The sequence below is a fragment of the Tamandua tetradactyla genome, chromosome 1 (assembly GCF_023851605.1).
Source record: "Tamandua tetradactyla isolate mTamTet1 chromosome 1, mTamTet1.pri, whole genome shotgun sequence".
In the NCBI taxonomy this organism is placed as follows: Eukaryota; Metazoa; Chordata; class Mammalia; order Pilosa; family Myrmecophagidae; genus Tamandua; species Tamandua tetradactyla.
Window position 1 is genome coordinate 125,737,073 of NC_135327.1, and position 22,551 is coordinate 125,759,623.

The 22,551-nt window shown below is 36.2% G+C and overlaps 1 protein-coding gene across 5 annotated transcripts in view; it reads right to left on the minus strand.

Moving 5' to 3' along the window:
- The window catches only part of CDK14 (cyclin dependent kinase 14), a 653,719-nt gene that overhangs the window by 419,997 nt on the left and 211,171 nt on the right, over nucleotides 1-22,551 (minus strand). For all 5 annotated transcript variants that reach the window (XM_077119488.1, XM_077120922.1, XM_077121765.1 and 2 more), the window contains one exon: nucleotides 13,565-13,659. In XM_077119488.1, the coding sequence (XP_076975603.1) occupies nucleotides 13,565-13,659 (95 nt within the window). The remainder of the gene's footprint in view (nucleotides 1-13,564; nucleotides 13,660-22,551) is intronic.

The window sequence follows — 22,551 nt, forward strand, 5'->3', positions numbered from 1 at the left end:
TCTGGACAGTTCATTTAAACAACTCAAACACAGGGAGCCTAGAATGGGAAAAGGGCTTGTAATTCTGTATAGCTTAATGTAAGACTTAGATAATCCCAGAGTATGTTGGGCAGTGTGCTGGTTTGAAATGATGTATGTACCCTAAAAAAAACATGTTTTAATCCTAATCCCATTTTGTAAAGGCAGCCGTTTCTTCTAATCCCTAGTTAGTATCGTATGCTTGAAACTGTAATTAGATCACCCGCCCCCGGAGATGTGATTTAATCAAGAGTGGTTGTTGAACTGGATTAGATGGAGGTGTGTATCCGCCCATCTGGGTAGGGTCTTGATTAAGTTTACTGGAATCCTGTAAAAGACAATGACAAGAGAGAAAGCCAGGAGATTCTGAGAGCAGGAAGACATAGCCAAGAGAAGCAGAGAGTCCACCAGCCAGCGACCTTTGGAAATGAAGAAGGAAAATGCCTCCCAGGGAGCTTCATGGAAGGAAACCAGGAGAGAAAGCCAGCAGATGACGCCGTGTTTGCCACATGCCTTTCCAGATGAGAGAAAAACCCTGACCCTGCTCTCCATGTGCCTTCTCGCTCGAGAGAGAACCTGAACTTCATCAGCCTTCTTGAACCAAGGTATCTTTCCCTGGATGCCTGAGATTGGACACTTCTATAGACTTGTTTTAACTGGGACATTTTCTCGGCCTTAGAACTGTAAACTTGCAACTTATTAAATTCCCCCTTTTAAAAGCCATTCCATTTCTGGTACATTGCATTCTGGCAGCTAGCAAACTAGAATAGGCAGATAATTAAAAATTATTGGCAAAGTCCCTTGAAGGACTGGAGAAAAAAATATGGATCTATTAAACTTTCCCACCTGGGAAAACCGTGATACTCTCTCAAACATTAGGGACTCCCAAGTTAATAGGCCAACCCCTAAATCTGGAGGCTTGCACTTAAGAAACTTATTTCTGTAGCAGAGAAGCTAAGCCTACATATCAATATGCCTAAAAGTTGCTTCAGAGAACCTCTTTTGTTGCTGAGATGTGGCCTCTCTCTCTCTCAGCCCAACTCTGCAAAGAAAATGATTACCCTCCTCCCTGTGTAGGACATGATGTTCAGGGGTGTATTTCTCCCTGGCAATGTGAGAGATGACTCCCAGAGATGACCCTGACCCTGTCAATGTAGGGTTGACAATGTCACCCTGACCAAAAGAGGGAAAAGAAGTGTAACAAATAAGGTATCAGTGGCTAGGAGAATTCAAATGGAGTGGAGAAGTTATTCTGGAGGCTACTCTTATGCAAATTTAAGCTAGATATGGCTAATTGTCATATTTTACCAAACTCCAACCGACATCATTCCTGTTAAACCTTAAGAGCACCCAGGGCCCTATCTGAGTCCCTGTGAAAGTTTCACACACTAAGGTTACTCTTCAGAAACCTAAAACCTTCAGAGTTTCCTAGGCCAGATAAGTCCTGAAACCCAGAGGTGCCAGTCTCTCCAAGAACATCAACTAGTTCCATTCCCTATCTCATTTTGCTGATACCCCTTCTTCAACATTAAAAATGTTACAAAGGATAGACCCCAAATATTCCTAAAGACTGGGAGAAGGATCAAAGGAGAAGGAGGAGTTTAAGAGAAATTAGGATTTAACAAACGAGTACGAATATTAAATCAATATAGTGATATTTCCTTTTTAGTCTCCAGTGTCTTTCCTGGAGCAGCTGGAAGGAAAAATGTGAAATTGTGCAACTGTAACTCACCCCAAACTTTAAAATTTGCTTTATAACTATTTGTGTTACAATGCACTTTGAAATTTATTTATTTTTTATATATGTTATATTTCACAATAAAAAACATTTTAAAAAAATGAGTAGCTTGAAGATACAAAATAAAATACAGTGTATATTCTGGAAAAAAAAAAGTAATCTGTATTTCCTTGAATAAAATATCATGCAATATTTTGGCTTGTGGAAAAACAATTTCTTAGTGGTTACTCTAGAGTTTTGAATATTACACTTACAACTAGTCTAAATCTACTTTCAAATAACACCAGACTGCTTCATGGATAGTACAAGTACCTTATAACAGAAATTCCCAATTCTTCCATCCTGTCCCTTATAACACAATTGTCATTCATTTCACTTGTCCATAGCCTAAAAATCACCCAATACTTTATCGATATTAATATTCTGAAATTATCTTTTGGATAAATTTTGCTTGCTTTCTGTCTGAGAACATCTTATTATTACTGTACTCTTGAAAGATAATTTTGCTGAATATAAATTCTATCACTGTTTCTTTCTTTCAAACACTTGATATATTTCACTCCACACCCTTTTTGGCTTGCATGTTTCTAAAGAGAAGTCTGATGTAATTCTTATCCTTGCTCCACTATAAACAAGGAACTTATATGTTCTGGCTTCTTGCAAGGCTTTGTCTCTGACTTCAATTTTCTGTAGGATGCATATGGCATGTCTAGGTATGGTTTGGGGGTTGTTTTGGTTCCTGTGCATGCACATGTGTGTGAGTGTGTGTGTGTGTGTGTGTGGTATGTGTGGTAGGGAGTTAGTTTGTGTGGCATCCCAGATGATATACTCTGAACTACTTGGATCTGTGGTATGGTATCTGTCATTAATTTTGGAAAGTTTTTGCCCATTATTACTCTAAATACTTCTCCATTCCCTCTTTTTCCTGGGAGTCCAAATATGTCTATGTTAAACTTTTTTTACTGTCCCACAGCCATTAGATATTGTGTTTATTATGATTATTGTTATTATTATGTTGTTATTATTATTATTATTTGTATTTGTATTTCAGTTTGGGAAGTTTTTTATGGCCTGTCTTCAAGCTCAGTGACTCTTTTTTCAGGTGTGTTGAGTCTACTAATGAGCGGAGCGCATCATTTGTTTCACTGTTTTTATTTCTAGTATTTCCTTTTGAGTTTTCCTTATGGTTTCCATCTCTCTTTCGCATTAGCATTCTGTTCTTGCATGCTGTCTACTTGTTCTATTAAATCCCTTAATATACTAATCACAGTTATTTAAAATATCCTATCTGATAATTGCAATATCTATGTCATATCAGAGTCTGATTCTGATGATTGCTTTAATTTCCACACTGTATTTTCTCTTGCCTTTTAGCATGCCCTGTAACCTTTTGTGGAAAGCCAGATATGGGAATTCAGGTAACAGAAACTGAGGTACATAGGTCTTTAACTGTGAAGATTTACACTACTCTGGCGACACGCTGAGCTATGTTTAATATTTGCTACAGCTGTCAGAGACTCTGAATTCCTCTAGTGTCCTTAATTTGTCTCCTCGACCTTAGGCTTTCAGAAGTACTCCTCCTTAGAGAAAGTCTGTGTCTTTCAACTCCTTCATCGGTGATCCAACTGCCATCGCCCTGTACCCTGCTGACAAGGTAAGAAAGGTAGGGGGTGTGGGGAGGTAGTGTGAAACTTAAATTCTTTCAGTATGCCTGTGTCTCAGCACTGCGACGTTCGTAAGTGCTTCTCCAGGGACAGAGCTTTTTTTTTTGCTCAGCCCTTTACTTCCATCCCTGGATGCAGTATTCCCAGTTATTTCCTTGAGGCCCTGATCCTTGTTGATTAATCCTCCTGCCCCCCCGCCTTGATGAAAGACAGGAAGGCTGGACAGAGAGCTGTAGTGGGAGAGATTTCCTTCCCCTAACTGGATAAAGCTATGGTAAATTATTTTCCCTAGAAAGAAGGCCTTTGTTATGGAGAACGTTCTAGGTATATTTTACAATAGCTACTCTTTCTTACCCCTATCAGAGCCACAAGAATATCTTTCTAAGATCTTCCCTGTGAGAATCTGGTGTGGTTCCAGGAAGGAAAGCCCAAGAAAATGTGGGGCACTCCCTAAAACCAGCCCCTAGAAGTTATCACTGTCACAGTAGTCCATACTTCGGCTCCAGCAATTCATCAAAATTACCACTGAGGAGTCCCTACTTGTTTCTATCTCCAGTGACATCTGCCCTAGGTAAGCAGATCTCAGCTGTGTCTGTCTGGACACGTCTGTCTCTCCAGATTTTGTGATGATGGTTCGTCTTGAGACCTTAATTCTTTGATGGGTCAAAGAATAGTAACTGATTTTCAATTTGTACGAACTTTTTGTGGTTGTAAGGCAAGTGGTAACAACCTCTAAGCTTTTTACATGTTGAAGCTGAAACCAGAATTCTCATCTATATCTCGGGATGTTCTGAGAACCCAGCCATCATGCTATTAGGCAGTCCAAGCTACACGAAGGGACAGCACTAACTCGCTAGTCATGTGAGTAAACCATTCTGGCAATAGATCCTTCAACTCCACGTTGATCTGCACAAAATGATCCCACATGAAGGAGAAACAAACCTTTCCTGCTGAGCCCTTCTCTGATTGAAGAGTCATGAGTAAAATAAATGTTTGTTGTTGTTTTAAGTCTCTAAGTTCATTTAGCAGCTGGTTATGTCTCTTCAGATCCTTCTTAGCAAGGATCCTTCCATCTAAAGTATGCCCATTGCCCATCTCTCCCTCTCACGTAGCACACATATAACTCCTCAATCTCTATCTTCACACTTCCTCATGGCTCTCTTTTCCTTCATACAACTTGTAATTGTAGATGTGTCTGTGTACCTGATTAATTTCAGCCTTTCCCACTAGACTATATGAATATACATTGCATGGCCCAGAAAAAAACACCAAACACAGGGGACCTAGTTAGTACCTCAAAAGGAATGAACTATTTTATACGGGCACTGCCTCCATGCATTCCTTGTTTTGGCCCAGGTTTCTCAACCTCAACACTATTGAAAACTGGGGCTAAAAATTCTTTGCTGGGTGGGCTGTCATGCTCATTCTAGGATGTTTCACAGCATCCCTGGCTTCTATGCAGTAGATGCCAACCTCCAAGGTATAAAAACCAAAAATGTTTCTAGACATTGTCAAGGTATCCTGGAGGGCAAAATCACCCATGGTTGAGAATCACTGGCTTAGCCCAGAAGATGCTACATCCATAGCATTCTGGTGTGAACTAAAAAGGTGGCCTTAATAATGAGGCAAGTCAAGAATATTTTGTCTTAAACTGAAACCAATCGTATCCTCATATCTTTCCCTTAATCCTCCTCAAAACCACTTAAACTGCACTATCTGAAAGACTGTTTCAGATCTTTGACATTATGAGTTTCCAATCATTTAAATAATTGGAAATTTCCACAATAACTCTTTCAAAACATTCTTCCACTATACAAGAAAGGCCTCCATTTGCACCATTTGGGCATAGCTAATACGTGACTGCAATTTTGAAAAGAGTAAATATCATCAACTGCTTTAAGGGTCTCCTCATCAAACAATCATATAACTCTGATAATAAAAATGGCTAACAAAGACCATAAACTTACACACTGCCTACAAGGAAAGTTATTCCTATACAGTTTAGTCTATTAATCAAAATCTTGCTTCTTGCTTAAACAATATCCTCATTGTCACTTTTGTCAAAAAGATTAGGCATTGTTTGTTTATCTGCTGCAAGCTAAATGAAACCAGCTGTACCAATGAACCAGACTCCAATGCCTGTATTCTCCCTGTAAAGGATGTCAAGATGGAGTCTGCAATGTGAGTAGGCTTTAGGGTTTTAAAAATAACATGAGCAGATGTGGGTGTGTGGGCTGTTACCCTCCTTGAACTAGGTAAGAATAAGAACCTGCTTTTCCAACTTCCACCTATAAAAAAGAGCACAACCTGCAAGTCCCACAGAGCAAATGCCACTTTCTCCAATAGCTATTTAAAATTCATCTAGTTCCTCTTGCTGTACTTTGTAATGCCATGCTTTGTGCATTAAATTACAAAACTAACACTGATTGTATTATCACACTAAGCTGCCCTTTTCATACCCTGTGACTAACAGTGTGGTTTCAGACTTAAGCTTTGAAGGGAGCTATAATAATAAGCTTTGGCCCGTGAACCCAAATTCCAAAAGAAATCAGAGCAGACCTAATGAGGAACAGAGAGTGGGCTGGAGAGCATCCTGCAGCACACTTGTAAAATGTAATTGGATTTGCCTCTTTTTATACAGAGTTCGCATGTGTGCGAAGGTACCCTACTCAGACACTGGAAGTCAGAATAACCATCGAGGTATCAACATTTATGAAAATTCGGTGAACCAGAAGCCCAGCAATTTCCATCCAGGGATTTCCGATTTTCGTAATTGTTCAAACTCCTTCTGATAGTGTTTCAATGGAGTTGACCTTCAGGGTAAGCAGTAAGAACCACAACTTTTAATCTCACGTATTCTGAAAAGGTGGTTAATAGCTGCTACCTTTCTTGCCGCTGCTTGTTTTAATTAACAGCATTTCTTACCCCTATTTCTCCTGAGGCTTTGAAGGTTCTTCGAAATGTATTTAGTATATTTCAGTCTTGGTTTGGCACAACCTCTCAATTTATGAGGTCATTTAATGCAAGTTCAATTACTCAACACAAATTGGCAGAATGAAATGCTAAAAGATTGGCATTTTCAATCACACAAATCTCATGTTACATAAAGTGAACAAATTTCTCCATTGTTCTTATCGAACTCTGAGATAATTTACAGCTGGCACAAAACAGCATGGGCAGGCTTCTGTGTTTAGCAGACTCTCCCAGGAAAAAGGCTTTGGCATCTTCATCTCAAAAAAACTGAAGATAAGGAACAAAAATGAGTCAGGGTCATCTGTGGCAAGACTTAGTCTAAGTCCAACACTCTAATTTCAAAGGTGAAACAAAGAGCAGATGTTTCTTCTTATGAATGACATCTGAAGTACAAGAAAATCAAAGGCAAGCTATTGGGTGGGCCAGAGTGGCTCAGTAGGCAGAGTTCTCGTCTGCCATGTGGAGACCCGAGTTCAATTACCAGAGCCTGCCTGTGCAAAAAAATTTTAAAAACATAGAAAAAAAAGCAAGCTATTAATGGCCACACCTTCTCCCTAGATTTAGAAGGAAGTAAAGAAAAAGAAAGGACCCTGTCCCAAGGAAGAATAAAGTTTCTTAGTGTCTTACCATTCCCAAGGCAGGGTACAGACCCCTGGAGGAATTTGGGCAAGTGTTCCACCAACAGATTCCAGTACATTAAGGAGAATGTGGATCCCACTTGATCTCAAGATTAGGAGGATGGGTGAGGTGGGAGCATATGGCCATTATGCTTATCTAAAACAGCTAGGCATTCATGGGTGCTGTGCTGGTTTGAAAGGAAGTATGCCCCCTAAGAAAAGTCATGTTTTAATATAAATTCCATTTCATAAAGGTAAAATAATCCCTATTCAATACTGTATGTTTGAAACCATAATCAGATCATCTCCCCGGATGATGTGATTTAGTCAAGAGTGGTTGTTAAACTGGATTAGGGAATGACATGTCTCTACCCTTTCGGGTGGGTCTTGATTAGTTTATTGGAGTTCTATAAAAGAGGAAATATTTTGGAGAATGAGAGATTCAGAAAGAGCAGTATCACAAAGCACAGTCTACCAGCCAGTGACCTTTGGAGATGAAGAAGGAAAACGCCTCCCAGGGAGCTTCATGAAACAGGAAGCCAGGAGAGAAAGCTAGCAGATGACACCATATTCGCCATGTGCCCTTCCATCTGAGAGAGAAGCCCTGACTGTGTTCGCCATGTGCCTTCTTACTTGAGAGAGAAACCCTGAACTTCATCGGCCTTCTTGAACCAAGGTATCTTACACTGGATGGATGCCTTAAATTGGACATTTCTATAGACTTGTTTTAATTGGGACATTTTCTCAGCCTTAGAACTGTAAACTAGCAACTCATTAAGTTCCCCCTTTTAAAAGCCATTCCGTTTCTGGTATATTGCATTCCGGCAGCGAGTAAACTAAAACAGGTGCCCACACAAAAGTACCCTGCCAATCCTTCCAAAAGATATTGCTTAAAGACAGTCCCACTTTAATATCCAAACTCAACATTTTTACTTAACCAAAGTTTGCACAATAATCAAATAAATCCGTTTGCTTTTACTTTAAAACCCTTAGGCTTCAACACATTAAAGCCTCAAAAGGGAAGTGTACCAAGGATTCTTATAAGTACATTTAAATTAGGAAGGCCTAATTTAAAACCACATGAGGCTTCTGAACCTAATCAGTAAGACTACTGGAGAGAAAACATTTAAAATACTTCAGTCAACATCATCATTACTTCCTTCCTTTTGAAATCCCCTTGGTCTGAGTCTTTCTTAATACACTATTGTGCCAGTTTGAATCTGTTGTATACTCCAGATAAAGTCAAGTTCTTTAATCCTCATTCAACATTGCCGGGTGGGAGCTTTTTGATTGCTTCCATGGATATGTAACCACCCAATAGTGGGTGGTAATTTTTGATTAGATGGTTTCCAAAGAGCTGTGTCTCCATTCATTCAAGGTGGGGTTGCTTACTGGAGCCCTTTAAGAGGGTAACATTTTGGAAAAAGCTTTAGAGCCACCAGAACCTACAGAATCAACAGAATGGACAGAGCCCCAGGGAAGCAGTTGAAAAGAAAGCTAGCAGATCTCGCCATGTGCCTTTTCAGCTGAGAGAGAAACCTTGAATGGCATCAGCCTTCTTGAACCAAAGTATCTTTTCCTGGATGTCTTTGATTGGACATTTTATAGCCTTGCTTTAATTTGGACATTTTCATTGCCTTAGAACTGTAAACTTGCAACTTAATAAATCCCCCTTTTTAAAAGCCATTTCATTTCTGGTATATTGCATTCTGGCAACTTGCAAACTAGAACAGATTTTGGTACTGAAGAAGCGGGATGGTGCTGTGGTCTGCAAATACCAAACATGTTGGAACAGCTTTTTAAATGGATAAGGGGAAGATTCTGGAAGAGTTGTGAGGAGCTTGATAGAGAAGGCCTAGAATGCTTTGAAGAGACAGATGGTAGAAATGTGGACTCTAAAGATACCTCTGATGAGGCTCTAGACAGAAATGATACATGTGTTATTGCAAACTGGAAGGAAGGCAACCCTTGTTTTAAAGTTGCAGAGCATTTATCAAAATTGACCACTGGTTTTAGATGGAAGGTAGATTTTAAAAACCATGAACTTGGATATTTTTAGCAGAAGAGATATCCAAATTAAATGTGGAAAATGCAGCCTGGCTTTTCCTTGCAGCTTATAGAAGAATGCAACAGGAAAGAGATAAGTTGAGAACCGAACTCTTAGATACAAAGAAATCAGAAACTGATGGTCTGAAAAATTCTGGGCTTCCAGAAAGGGGGACCCCAGAGAATAGTGCCCCACGGGAGGATCTGGCCAAACATGGAAGCAGTCAGCCATTACAGGACAAGTGAGAATTTCAGATGGGGTCATCTAGGAAAGATCTGTAGAAAGTCCTCTGTCTGATGGGCAAGATACCAGCCTATTGCATAGGAAACCAACAAGAATGTTTGGAGATGTGTATAAACAGAACCACGGCCAGTCTGGACCAAAAAGAAGAGAAAAGGGACAAATTGAAGGAAAATAACTTCAGAGGCAGAACTATGGAAGCTAAGGTCTGAAGTCAAGAAAGCATGGGCCAGGAGAGTGGACCCACCCAAGCATTTGGAGATGGTGAGTTTGCCCAGAAGGCAGAGAGCAGACTTTCCACCTGATTGCAGTAGAAGAGTTATGCCATCTCAGGCCTTGGAGAGGGTAAAGCACACTGATACCTCTTTTCACCTCCAATGTATAGCAGCTACAAGGAAAAACCTAAAATTGTGGAACTGTAGCCCACATGAAGCTCTGAAATCTGTTCTATAACTAATCGTTGCAGTGTGCTTTGAAATGTATTGCTTTTTTGTATGTTATTTTTTTTACAATTAAAAATTAATAATAAGTAAATCTCAAAAAAGAAGAAGAAGAAGAAGCTGAAGAACATTGGCAAAAAAATCTCTCCACTCAAGTAAGAATCTAGAATATAGTTTAACAGGAGACGGAGGTGGGTAGGAAATTGTTAGATAAGACTTAAAATACCCAGGCTTTCTATTTGAAATAATGAAAATATTTTGGTAATAGATAGTGGTGATGATAGCAGAACACTATGAACACAATTAACAGCACTGAAATATATATTTCTGAATGTGAGTAAAAGGGGAAATATCAGATTGTACATAAGGTAACAGAAAAAAATCTATGGAACTATACTACTCAAACAGTGAACCCTAAGGTAAGCCATGGGCTTTAATTAATAGCACATGTGCTATCATCAATTTTAACAAATGTTCCACATCAATGCAAGGTGTTAATAATTAGGGTGGTAAATGGGAATCCTGATATTTTATGCAAGATAGTTCTGTAAACCCACAACTTCTCTGATGGTCAGGTTCACCTGTCAACTTGGTAGGTGGTTGTGGACTTAAATCATGATCATGTTGGCTGCATCCACAGCTCATTGCATTTGTAATCAGCCAAGGGGAGTGTCTTCTGCAATAAGGGATGCTTAATCTAATCACTGGAAGGCTTTTAAGGAGGATTCAGAAGAGACAATAGCTCTTTCTGCTTCAACCAGCCAGCCTCTCCTGAGAGTTCATTGAGGACTTTCTCTGGAGCTGCCAGCTCACAGTCTGCCCTACAGATCTTAGATTCTTACATCCCCACAAGTACATAAGACACTTTTATGAATTCCATATTTTTTACAGATATCTCCTGCTGATTCAGTTTCTCTAGAGAACCCTAGCTAATACATTCTCTAATAAAGACAAAAAATTTAAGTAAAAAAAGTCTCTACTCAAACATAAAACTGCAATAAGTTCAACGTTTTTATTTATTTATTTATTTTTAGGAAAGCAAGTTTGGTTTTGAGTGTGGTGTGTTGGTATGGACAAGGTTGGCCAGCTGTTCTTCAGACACGGGCTCATTACCAAGAAAGCCAGAGTTTAGGGATTTTGGTCAACTTTACCCTAACCTATGTGTCCCTATGTGAATAAGAAACTCAAGAGAATTCAAGGGTAATAGAAAGGCATTCTGTTCCTTCTTGTGTTTCTAAACTTTGCTAATAGCAACTCTACCAGAATCAAGAATTACACAAACCTCCTGAAGGGGTTAATTATCCCTTGTTGATAGTTTTTTTTAACAAGAACCCTGAGATAAAGGATGATTTATATATGTCACAGACAGAAAAGGGAGACTGTCATTATGAGTGTAGTGCCAAGTTAAAGAGGCTTGAAATTAATGAGGTTTATTGTAAAATACAAACTTGACAGCTATCAAACAGAACACGTAAAATGCTGACAAACTGGAAACCAGTCTGATCTCTCATAAATGCCATGCAATTTTATTGCAAGATGATTATAACTACTCTTGTGGAGGATGCTCACGTTAAAGCTTAGAAGGAGGTAAGGGTGCAGGCATTGGAAGAACAGTGGTGAAAGGTATTGGAACAGTGACCCCAACATTGAACTGGCTCTTTAAACTTTGTAGGGCTTCTGGGGACACACCAAAAAAACTCAGATCTCAAATCCTATTAGGTGACATGTAATCGTTATTCTTCTGCCTGACCTTGACACCTTAAAGCAAACAGGCAGAGGCAGCCTGACATTTCTAAAAGTAAGTGAGTGGGAATGGCTTTCATCTCCAGCCAGAGGAAATTAAGTAGTATATGCGTCCAGCAGGCTTGAAACTGCTCTAGAAATGCTGACAAGATAAATTTAGACCTGCTAGAGTGAAAACCATCATACTGTCCAGAACCATCATTCTCACAGATTACATGTACTTTTAAAGGACATCTTCCTTTTATTCAGGCATAATATATGGAGAATTTTTCACCTATTTCCAAGACTTTGACATAAATCTTAAGGAGGAACACTTAATAGAGTTACTAATTTACGTCTGGAGAGGATCAGCTGAGCACATCTTTTCTAGGAAGGTAATTCCCAAGTGCTGGGTTCGTTTCCTTACAATGAAATGGTATGTCTGCTTCTGTTTGATACACAATTAAGTTAAAGCAAAGGTGTCAACCCTCTGGAATATTCGACAGGGATAAACTCTTTCCAAGGTTTTATACTGTGGCAACAACATGGCGTAATGGTTAAGAAAAGAATGCTTTCAAGTCAGACAGACATGAACTAAAAACCAAGCCTGCCACTTAATCCCTGCAGGGACTGGGGCAAGCTGGCAAATCTCTCTAAGCACCGAGTTTTCCTGACTGGTCAAATGGTGATTATAATGCTCGGACTTATCTAACAGGGTGTTGGGAGGAGAAAATGAGCCAATGGATGTATCACACTTCATACAAAACAGCTTCTTAAAATAAGGTAGCTATCATCATGAGTACTAACATTCGATGCCCAAACAATTTTACATAGTAGGGCACTACTACTGTTTTTGGGGGGGACACAAACCGTGTTTGAAATTAATTCAACATTTCAGACCTTTACTCTGACATTCCAGAATGCTCAAGCAACAGGTTTAAGTCATTAACGGACTTTGGAATTTCCTCCCACCATATCTACTTTTTATTCAAATGAAAAGGAAACCATTATTAAGAATTTTTTTTTGCAAATATCTAGGCATTCCAAATTAATACTACTACTTTTGACTTAAAGCATTTATGCATTTCCTTACTTACCTAACTTTCTTTAAAAAGAATAGTCCCTCATCTTAACTTTAAAAATACAAAGACTACTCTCCAGAAAAGCCAAGATTACTTAAATTGACTCACAGTCAAAGTTTCAATTATGTGCTTAGAATTATCTTGCAGCGAATATTATTCTACGCCATTTTATTTAATTACTTATGCCAGAATTTTCTATGCCCTATAAAAGACAATGAAAAGCAATGGTTTAGAAAATTATCTTTCAACATTTGGTAACATTATCAAGTTAAAATAAGGCTTGTGTCTCCTGTGATTTTTTCAAAAGTAGCATTACATTTTCTGCAAGGTACATGCCACTGAAATTACTATCTCTGTGCTCTTAATCAATAAAGGAGAGGGAGACCTATCAGAAACATAAGGGGAGGGGGCTGGCCTCAATCTTTTTAATCCTAATCTCTGTCCTGATGCCAGGATCCTGAAGCAGGGAAGAGAACAAAGAGGAAAAGTTGTCTGTCTCTTTGTGAATATATATGCAACATCGTGCTAAAGCACATAGGGAGAAAGAAAAAAGAAGTTTGCAGTTTTTTGAACTGACTTCTGAAAGATGGATCAAAAGCTCAACTTAAAAAACTTCAAGAATGGACAATTCATTTGATTTTGTCAAATCAATACTTTTAGTCTTAAGCAAACACAAAAAAGTTCATGAGAAATTAACCACATCATTCACCCGGAAATGGATTCTTACCAGCAAGTTCCAACTCCTATGAGAAAAAGAGAAAACAAGGGATCTTGGGTGGGGAGAGGGCTACCTGCCCAAAAAAAGATAAACTGGAAAACAAGCAAAGCCAGTTTTCAGAGGGAAAACCAATTTCAATGATTTTTACACTTGTTTAAAAAAAAGGAAACACTAGGATAAAAAACGTTCTATTGGATAGTAAATGAGAATTACAAATATACTGCTACTTAGTATTTAAAGAACAGATACACTTTACATGTAAAGTATTCAAAAGTAATGAACTAAAGGAATAGTAATGAACTTACTTGCTTTTCCCTTTGTATACTGTAGCATAAGATCCTTCCCCTAGCTTTTCCAGTTTTTCATATGAGTCAGCTTTTCCAAATTTAGGACTTGTTGGCTAAAAAGGGAGCAGAAGGTAAACAAAACAGTTTGTATTGAAGTAATTAACAATAAATAGCCTGATTGTGCTAAGAATGTACAGAATTTCTACCACTTTTAAACAACTTTTCTGATTATGAGAATATTTATTTTCAAATTCAGCATAACAAATATTCAGGGCACAAAACTCAGAAATGTCAAATAAATACAACATAAAAGTTTAAATTTACCCATAATGTAACTACCAAGAATATTTTGATATCTCTACTTCCAGTGCTGTCTATACAGTAAAGATTGTTTTTTACAAAATGGGATTACACAGTGCACTTTGGTGGGTTTTTTATACTCGATATATTATAAACATTTTTCCATATTATTATATAATCTGCTAAATCATAGGTCAGTAAACTGTGACCCGGAGGCCAAATTCAGCCTAGTAACAGTTTTTGTAAAGCCCATGCACTAAGAATGTTTTTTACTTTTTAAAACAGTTGAGGGATAAAAAGCAAAAGAAAATAGCATTTCATGATGCAAAAATTATATAAAAAAGCAAAGCTCAGTGCTCATAAAGTTTACTGGAACACAACCATACTAATTCCCTTACGTAATACCTATGGCTTTCAGAGTACAACAGAGTTGTAGTTGCAAAGAGATCATATGTTCTCGCAAAGCTGAAAACACTTATTTTCTAGCCCTCTCAGGGAAAGTTCGCAGACCTCTATTATCAATCATAACTGTATAACATACTACCATATTTAAAAAGTACTCCTCTAATACCTTTTATGATAATGCAAACAGATAATCAAAGATGCATCATTTAAGTTTCCTAATTAACACATAAAGGAACTCTATTATGTATACATGAACCAATCGTAAAGTCTAGGGACAATGAGATAACTTTTCCTTAAGAAATGGCGCGTCCCATCATAACCAAGAACATATGAATGGTGACTGACCTCATCTCTCACCCCAGCTTCAACCAGAGAACAAGAAAAGACCTACGCCTCCGTGGGATAAGCATTCATCTCTGATTTCAACTTAAATTATCTATTATCTTAATGTCATTGTTAAAGAGTAAAAACAAAACATGATAGAAAATGAAAACCATATTAGGAATTAATTTCCTAATCTTAAAAAGGGATTATCTTATCATAGTTAAAAGTTCATGTATAATTAGTAAAAGATGGCTGGTTGAGGTACTTCCTAAATAACGAATTTTAGAAGTTTAACAAAGGAACTTCTTGCAGAAAGTTTATACAACACTATTTTTGAGCATGTGCTTTTATATCAGTTATGAAAAAAACAAACCACATACAGCTGGTTGGGCATATGCTTCTTATCTCTTTCCCACTCAAAATCCCACAGAGTGACTGATATTTTTCAAAATCAATAAATCAGAATCAGGAACAAAAAAACAGAAGAGTGCCAATGTCTAATCAGAAATTTTGAGAGAGTCTTAAAGATAAAAGTAATCAGCATCAAAACTGCAAAGAAATGACTGGAGGAACCTAAAGCCCCAATAACATGTAGGAGAAGTCTAATACAGACAAAAGAAGTAAACCCTCTAGGTAAACCTAAAGCTCATCAACAGAGCTGAGCAAGTGGTATTCTCCTAAACTGTTGCAGGGGCATCTGTACAGATGAGACAACTGAGAACATGAGTGCTGGGGCTAGAGGGATAGAGCAAGTTCTCAAGCAATCAATATGAAGATAAAGGATGATGCCCCATATGCCCCAAACTGAAATCCCTGCCTTTCTCTCCCAATCATAAGAAACAATTCATAGAAAACAAAATAAACTGACCATCAATCTCAAATACAAAGATGAGATACAACCAAAATCATTTCAGGAAAACCAACATCATGAAAGGGAAGCATAAATTCAATGGGCAGATAAACTAAAACCCTGGAAACCAACTGACAGTGTAAGATTAGGAGTAAATTAGAAAACAAATAATCAAATAGTTTCAGAGAAATTCTGAAGATTTCATCCTACAAAAAATAAAAATGACGACAGAGCTTGGAGATTAATATTTGTCACTGAAATAAAACATTTAATAGAAAGTGAACAGAAAAATAGACAGAACTGAAGAAGCAGTAAGCTCAACACTAAGCTTAATACTTTCACAAACAACAACGGCAGCAATAAAACAAGGAAGAAACATTTTCAAAACTTTTATGGAAAATTATTTTGAATCACTAATATTACACTCAACAAGAAAGTTCCTACAGTGTAATAAGTAAACCTTGCAAATTTACCACTCACAAAAATAATCTAGACATTACATTCAATATTATCTTATTATAAGATGCAGCTGGCGTGATGGGAGAAATGCAGGAAGGCAAGAAACAGTAAGAAAGGAAAAACAAAAAGCATGGTAAGATTTCTTGGATTGATCAGGACAGAGAATAGACAGTGTTTAACTACACGTGCATTAAGATGAAGTATGTTTCTAAGCTCTCCAAAGGTCATCACCAGAATAATAAAAACAAGGTCAACAAACAAATTATTTTATTTCTTTATAGATAATAACAGAAAAAGATTAATAAGTAATAAATTAGCTCAAAAAACTGAGAAGGGGAAAGGAATGGAAGAAAAAAATGTAATTAAGGAGGGAGAAAAGTGAACAGAGTTAGTGGAGGGGAGATACACAATAAAAAAGTATGATAACTTAAAAAAAAACATAAAAGAAAGATTAAGTCCAAACATATCAATGATTACAATAAATATAAATGAATCACTTTTTCCTATTGATGGAAAAGCTCTCTCAGATTAGTAAAACAAATGAAATCTAGAAATGTTATGAGAAGTAATGTAACTAAAACAGAGAAAACTTGAAAATAAAGGAGTAAAAGGGAAAATTACATGAAAAAAGAAGAATTTTTTTAAATAATGAATTAAGGCAATATTCATGGTAGATAATATAGAATTCACAAAACAATTAACAGATTAAATCAGGATATCCCATAAAATGTACAAAGGAATCTGGTCACGATAAACTATCAAGTGCCAAACACATTGCTTTGAAATGTATGAAGCAACTGTTGGTAGCAATAAAAGGAAAAAGTGTCAAATCCACCATGATAATGCGAGACTAACATACACTGCTGAGACATTAAGAAAGCAAGCAGACAACTAATAAATAAGGATATATAATCTTGAATATTAAAATTCACATTTTAACCTAATGCACATATTAAAATATATAAACAAATGTTCTTTTTAAGCACATCTTCATTCATAAATATTAATAGATTAGGCTACAGGGAAGATCTCAACACTCAAAACTACAGAAATACTTCAAATCGTATTTTCTGACATAATGTAATAAAAGTAGAAACTAAAAATAAAAGGGAAACTGAATAATTTAGCCCCTTAGGTTAAAAAGAAAATAAAACCAAAATATATGAATAAATACGTGGCTATAAAGGTATGATACTTGAAGTCCTGTAGGATGTAGCCAAATCAAAACACAGAGGAAAATTTAAGAGTATACACATGTATTAGGAAAGAAGAAAGTCTGAAGGTAATTTGAGTGAAACTTTTAATTGCATCTAGTAATGGAATAGCAAAGTAGGAAGTAATTAATAAAATAAGGTACAAATGAAACAGCAAAAATATTATAGACATGATCAATAAAACCAAATACATCTAAACAGATAATTCTCTGACAACTCTCATGAAAAGGAGAACAAAATAAATAGTACAGAAAAACAGAAGAAAATATAACTCAATATAAAAACTCAGATTTGCTGTTGTTATTAGTTAACCTGGAATACTATGTCCAGCTCTATACCAAAATATTTGAAAAATATACATGGTTTTCTAGAATAATATAAATTACCCAAACTGACTTAAGGAAAAAAGGGGGAGGGAAGCACAATAAACACAATACATTTCAAATATCTAAACTTAAAAACACCACAGGCTATTATGATCAACTTCTACTAAAATTTAACAAACAGATGATTTTTAAATTGTATAAAGCAAATCCCAGAATAGTGTAAAATGCTTCCAAATTTATTCTCTGAGACTAGTATAATCCTATTAGCAAGTGAAACTAATTAATTACTTAAACAACAGGCCAAGTCTCCTTATGAACATAGAAACAAAAATTCTAAAAGAAATTTGGGAAAATTAATTCCCACAAATGCATTAAATGAACAGCTGTGGTAATGTGTATTGGCTATGGCAGCACAGCAATGTGAACATAATTAACACCACGGAATTATATACTTAATATGGTCAAAAAGGGAATTTTTTGTATACATTACTAGAATAAAAATTGTTTTAAAAACCCACTGGACTGTACAAGGCAAACAGGAAACCCTAATGTAAACCACAGACTACAGCTAATATTACAATTATAATAATATTCTTTCATCAAGTGTGACAAAAGTACTACACTAATGAAAATTATTAATAATGGAAGGGGTACATGAGAACTCCGTAATTTTTGCATGATTTTTCTGTAAATCTACAACTTCTCGAAACACATACACATATCATTATCAAATAAAATGTATTTCACAAGTGTAGGAATGATTCTACATCAAGTAATTTACAAATATATTTCATTATAGGGGAATTTACAAATGGTAAACTCAGTAAGTACTGAAAAAGAATTTGAAAACTCTAACATATCTGAATGAAAAAGAAAAATCATGTAATTTAGAAATGAAGGAAAGTTTCCTAAACTTAATAAAATTATTTTAGAGAAACCTAATAACAAACCTCACATTTAATGGTGAAATACTGGATTCATTCATAATTAAATTAAAGAGCAAGCAAGGAAGTAACCACCACTATTTATGAGTCATTAACAAGTACTTGCTGTACTTTAGAAGCCAACCTCTTCTATAAGGCAGGAATCCACTATTTTAAATCTTCTGACAAAAAACATTTCTTTAAACGTGTCTGAATGTTAAAGGCTTGATGTTACATCACTTGCAGAAAACAAGTACACCTTAAAATTTATCACCACCCAATTCAAATGTAAGACAGTGAACCCTAATGCAAACTATGGAATATGAGTAATAGTTCAATTTTAATAACATTCTCTCATCAGTTGTAACAAAGGTACCACGGTAATACAAAACGTTAATAATGGGAACTCTGTGTTTTCTGCACAATTTTTTGGTAAATCTACAATGTCTCTAATTAAAAAAAAAAAAGACTGGGCTATCTTAAAGTTCAGAGGTTGGAAGACCCAACCATCCACAGATAAACTTTCCAGTTGTTGCTTCCTTCAGAATAGTTCATTCCTTGTAATGAAAAAGAACAGCTCTGACTGTGTGAGGAACTAAATACTTTAAATTCTTTAAAGCCAGATGGGCACTTTCAAAGTTCATATGTGACGTGTGTGGACACTGAGGAGGTACAGTCAGGCCACTACTTGTGTTACTTATAATTAATGCTAACAAAAAGAAAAGAAGAAAAGTTAATTTCTGAGACTTCCAAGTATTAACCCAGCTTATCTCTAGACAATAATTAAACATCCTCATAGGAAGAATGACAGTTGAAAAAAAAAAAAAACCACAGGAAAATTTAGTAAGTGTTGCAAGAATGCACTGAAAGGTCAAATTCTTAATCTGCCACAGAGTTGAACACCAAATTAGCCCATTTCCTAGTCAGAGTTTCCAACACAGGGCTCAATTCCTCTCAAAACCCATGATTACATATCTCTAATTTTTAATTTTATATTTAACAAGAAAAAAATCCTTGCCTTCACAGACTCTGAGTTCCTAGAACCGGTAACCTGTTCAGCATTATCTATTGCAAATATATAAATATGAAAACCTCCCAGAGAGACTGACTGATTTGCCCAAATCATACATTTAGTTTTAATTGCCCAAATCATACATTTAGTTTTAATTGAATATATTCTATCCTCAAAGCAAAAGCCATCTATTTAATTCATTCTCATTCAGCATTCATGATGGGGAAGGAAAAAAACAGTGGCACCAATTTTGTAATTAACGATGTCTTAAGAACACATCTTCAAATAACAAGGGTTTATTTTATTTATCTATTTAAACACACATTATCTTAAAAAATCATCTGGGATAGACAGAAGGACAAAGCTATTTCAAAGTTGACTATAGAAAGGAAGAAAAGGAAAGGGAAAAACGGAGGAAGAAAAAAGGTTTCCAAGTTTTACACAGGAATTTGAAAACCTATACTAAACTTCAGTAAAAGATGATCTTCAAAAGAGAAAATATTGTATTCACAGTTCTACTCGAAACTATTTAAAAAGGGAGGAAGAAGGAAAGTGGAAAGGTGAAAAGTTTGAGATGTTTTTCTAAGAATTAACTAGTCTCCCTGTGAATTAAATCATGAATTTCAATGATGAGCTCCTTGAACTCTTTAAGAATACCTTCACTTAGGGCCACCTATTTTTTTCTTCAAAAAACTTGTAAGATACAAATCATGTGTTGAGTTAAATCAAGTAAAATTCAATGGAAAATTTCATTCGAAGTCTCCTGACTAGTTCTGTGTGGGTTATGTTCTCATGCATTTTTCATCACTGGCAAACAGCTTGAGAATGTCACACTTTACCATCACCCTTCTGAGCCCAAGTTTTACATAGGAATTTGAAAACCTATACTAAACTTCAGTAAAAGATGATCTTCAATAGAGAAAATATTGTGTTCGCAGTTCTACTCGAAACTATTTAAAAGCAGAATAGAAGGTCTGTATATTTGTCTTTGTGCTCCTTTAAGAATGAATCAAATGGAAGTTAAAGCGAGAAGAAACAGCAGAAAATTACTTCTTTACTCCTATTAGTAGATAAACTGCTAATGCATGTTTGGAACAAGTACAAGACAAAATCACCACAAAACTAGTAAGAAACTAAGAAGCCAATATTTTCTCTTCCTGGTAAGGCATAAATGACTTCCTAAAAATGACACTTCACTCTTCACTTACTTCCCTATATAAAAGAGTTAGTGACGCTGTTTTAAGACACACACCATACTTCAATTTACTACTCAAAGAAACTGAACTGAGGCAATTACAAAAGCAAGAAAAATATCTTCTGCAAAAACACATCCCACTTATCCACAACAAAAAATTGAGTAAGACAAAATGCTAACAGTACAAAGTTGCCTTCTTATATAATTAGGTAGATTTGGGCGCATTAACTGCTCTGGTTAAAGTATATCCTATTAACAGTGAGCTGGCAGAAAATTAATATCTTGTCACATCGGTGATAAAAACAATGTTATTTGTCTTGTGAAACTGAGATGTAGAAACTGTGGAAATACACTGTCATTTACAAATCAATCATGTTGGCTACATACAGTTTACCAAAAGGCATACAATGCCTCTCCAAAAGTTGTTTCAGTCTCCAAAAGACTATGCCAATGAGATAGGACTTGGAGAGTTCCATGTTTTATAAAAATTGGTCTCCTGCTTTAAGTATGCAGAAACTTTCTAATCTGTAATCATTATGCATATAAATAAGTTATTGAAACCCCAAGTCTTTAAAGAGGCAAATAATAAAATCCTTCCTATCAAATGAACAAAACTAAGAATAATTCAAAATGAGAAGTCCTATTTTATTGGATAAAGTTCAAGTCTTTGGTTTGCCTTTTTTTTTTTTTTTTTTGCGTGAGGTTACTTTATTAAATCATCATATTTAAATAAAGATACTAGTTCAATCAATATATAGTGAACCCTAAACATTGTCTTTGATGCTTTGATGTCAGGTGCATGGATGGACAGGAGACAACTTTATGGGGTGGCTCTATTCTCCACTGACAGCTTCCCTACTTTAGAGTGCAGGCTGGAGATAGCATTTTAAAGAACTGGAAAGACAGAGAGCTGATCAACAATTACTTACAGACACTAGCTGAATGGAGATGTGGAATTTTATGAGAAAATGTTAATACATTTTTTTACAGAATAAAAGCACAGAGAATCGTCAATTGTCTAGACCAGTGGAGGGGAGCACTGGCATGGATATGAAAAAGCGCAGATAAACTCCCAGCTGAATTTTGCCACTCTGCCATGAAGGAATGATGCTTGGCCCTTAAAACACTCTATTCCACTGTGCATGTAGAAATACCACCAACAGCCAGCTGATATCAGGGGTTTACTATATGCCAGGCAGTGAGATCGTTTAATTTAATCCCTATAACACCACATGAGGTTGGTTTTATCAGTATCCCAGTTTCAAGATGAATTTAAAGATCAGAGAAATAAAGCAACTCAGCTCTAAGACCCAAAGCTCGCTGCAGAACTAGAATTTGAACCAAGTTGATCAGAATCAAGAGTCTATTTTCTTTATCATGACTACATTGAAGTTTTCTTCCCATGGAAACCTAACTCCCACTGAATGGAGGAGACATTAATCCTATTTAAGTCTGTCATCTACTGACGCCCCATTCCATTCCCAAAAGCAGAGAATGGGTTTTCAAACTGCATTGTATAAACTGCTTGGACATGATGCCATGTAATGGCCACATGAATGGCCATATTTAGTTTTACACTGAATTAATTTAAAATTGATTTTAACCCTCATACATTGCCAGTGGGAATGTAAAATGGTGCAGCTGCTTTGGAAAACAGTCTGGCAGTTTCTCAAAATGTTTAACATAGAATTGTCATATGAGCCAGCAATTCAACACCTAAGTAAATACCCGAACAAACTGAAACCGTATGTCTATGAAAAAAAGAAAAGAAAATTGTACATAACTGTTCCTAGGAATATTATTCTTAAATGGGGAAAAAAATGGCAACAACCCAAAAGTCCATCAACTGAAGAATGTATACACAAAATATGGTATATTCATACAATGGAATATTATTTGGCCATTAAAAAGGAATGCACTGGCAAAAAAGAGGGAGAAAAGTGTAACAAATGAGATATCAGTGGCTGAGAGAGTTCAAATAGAGTCGAGAGAATACA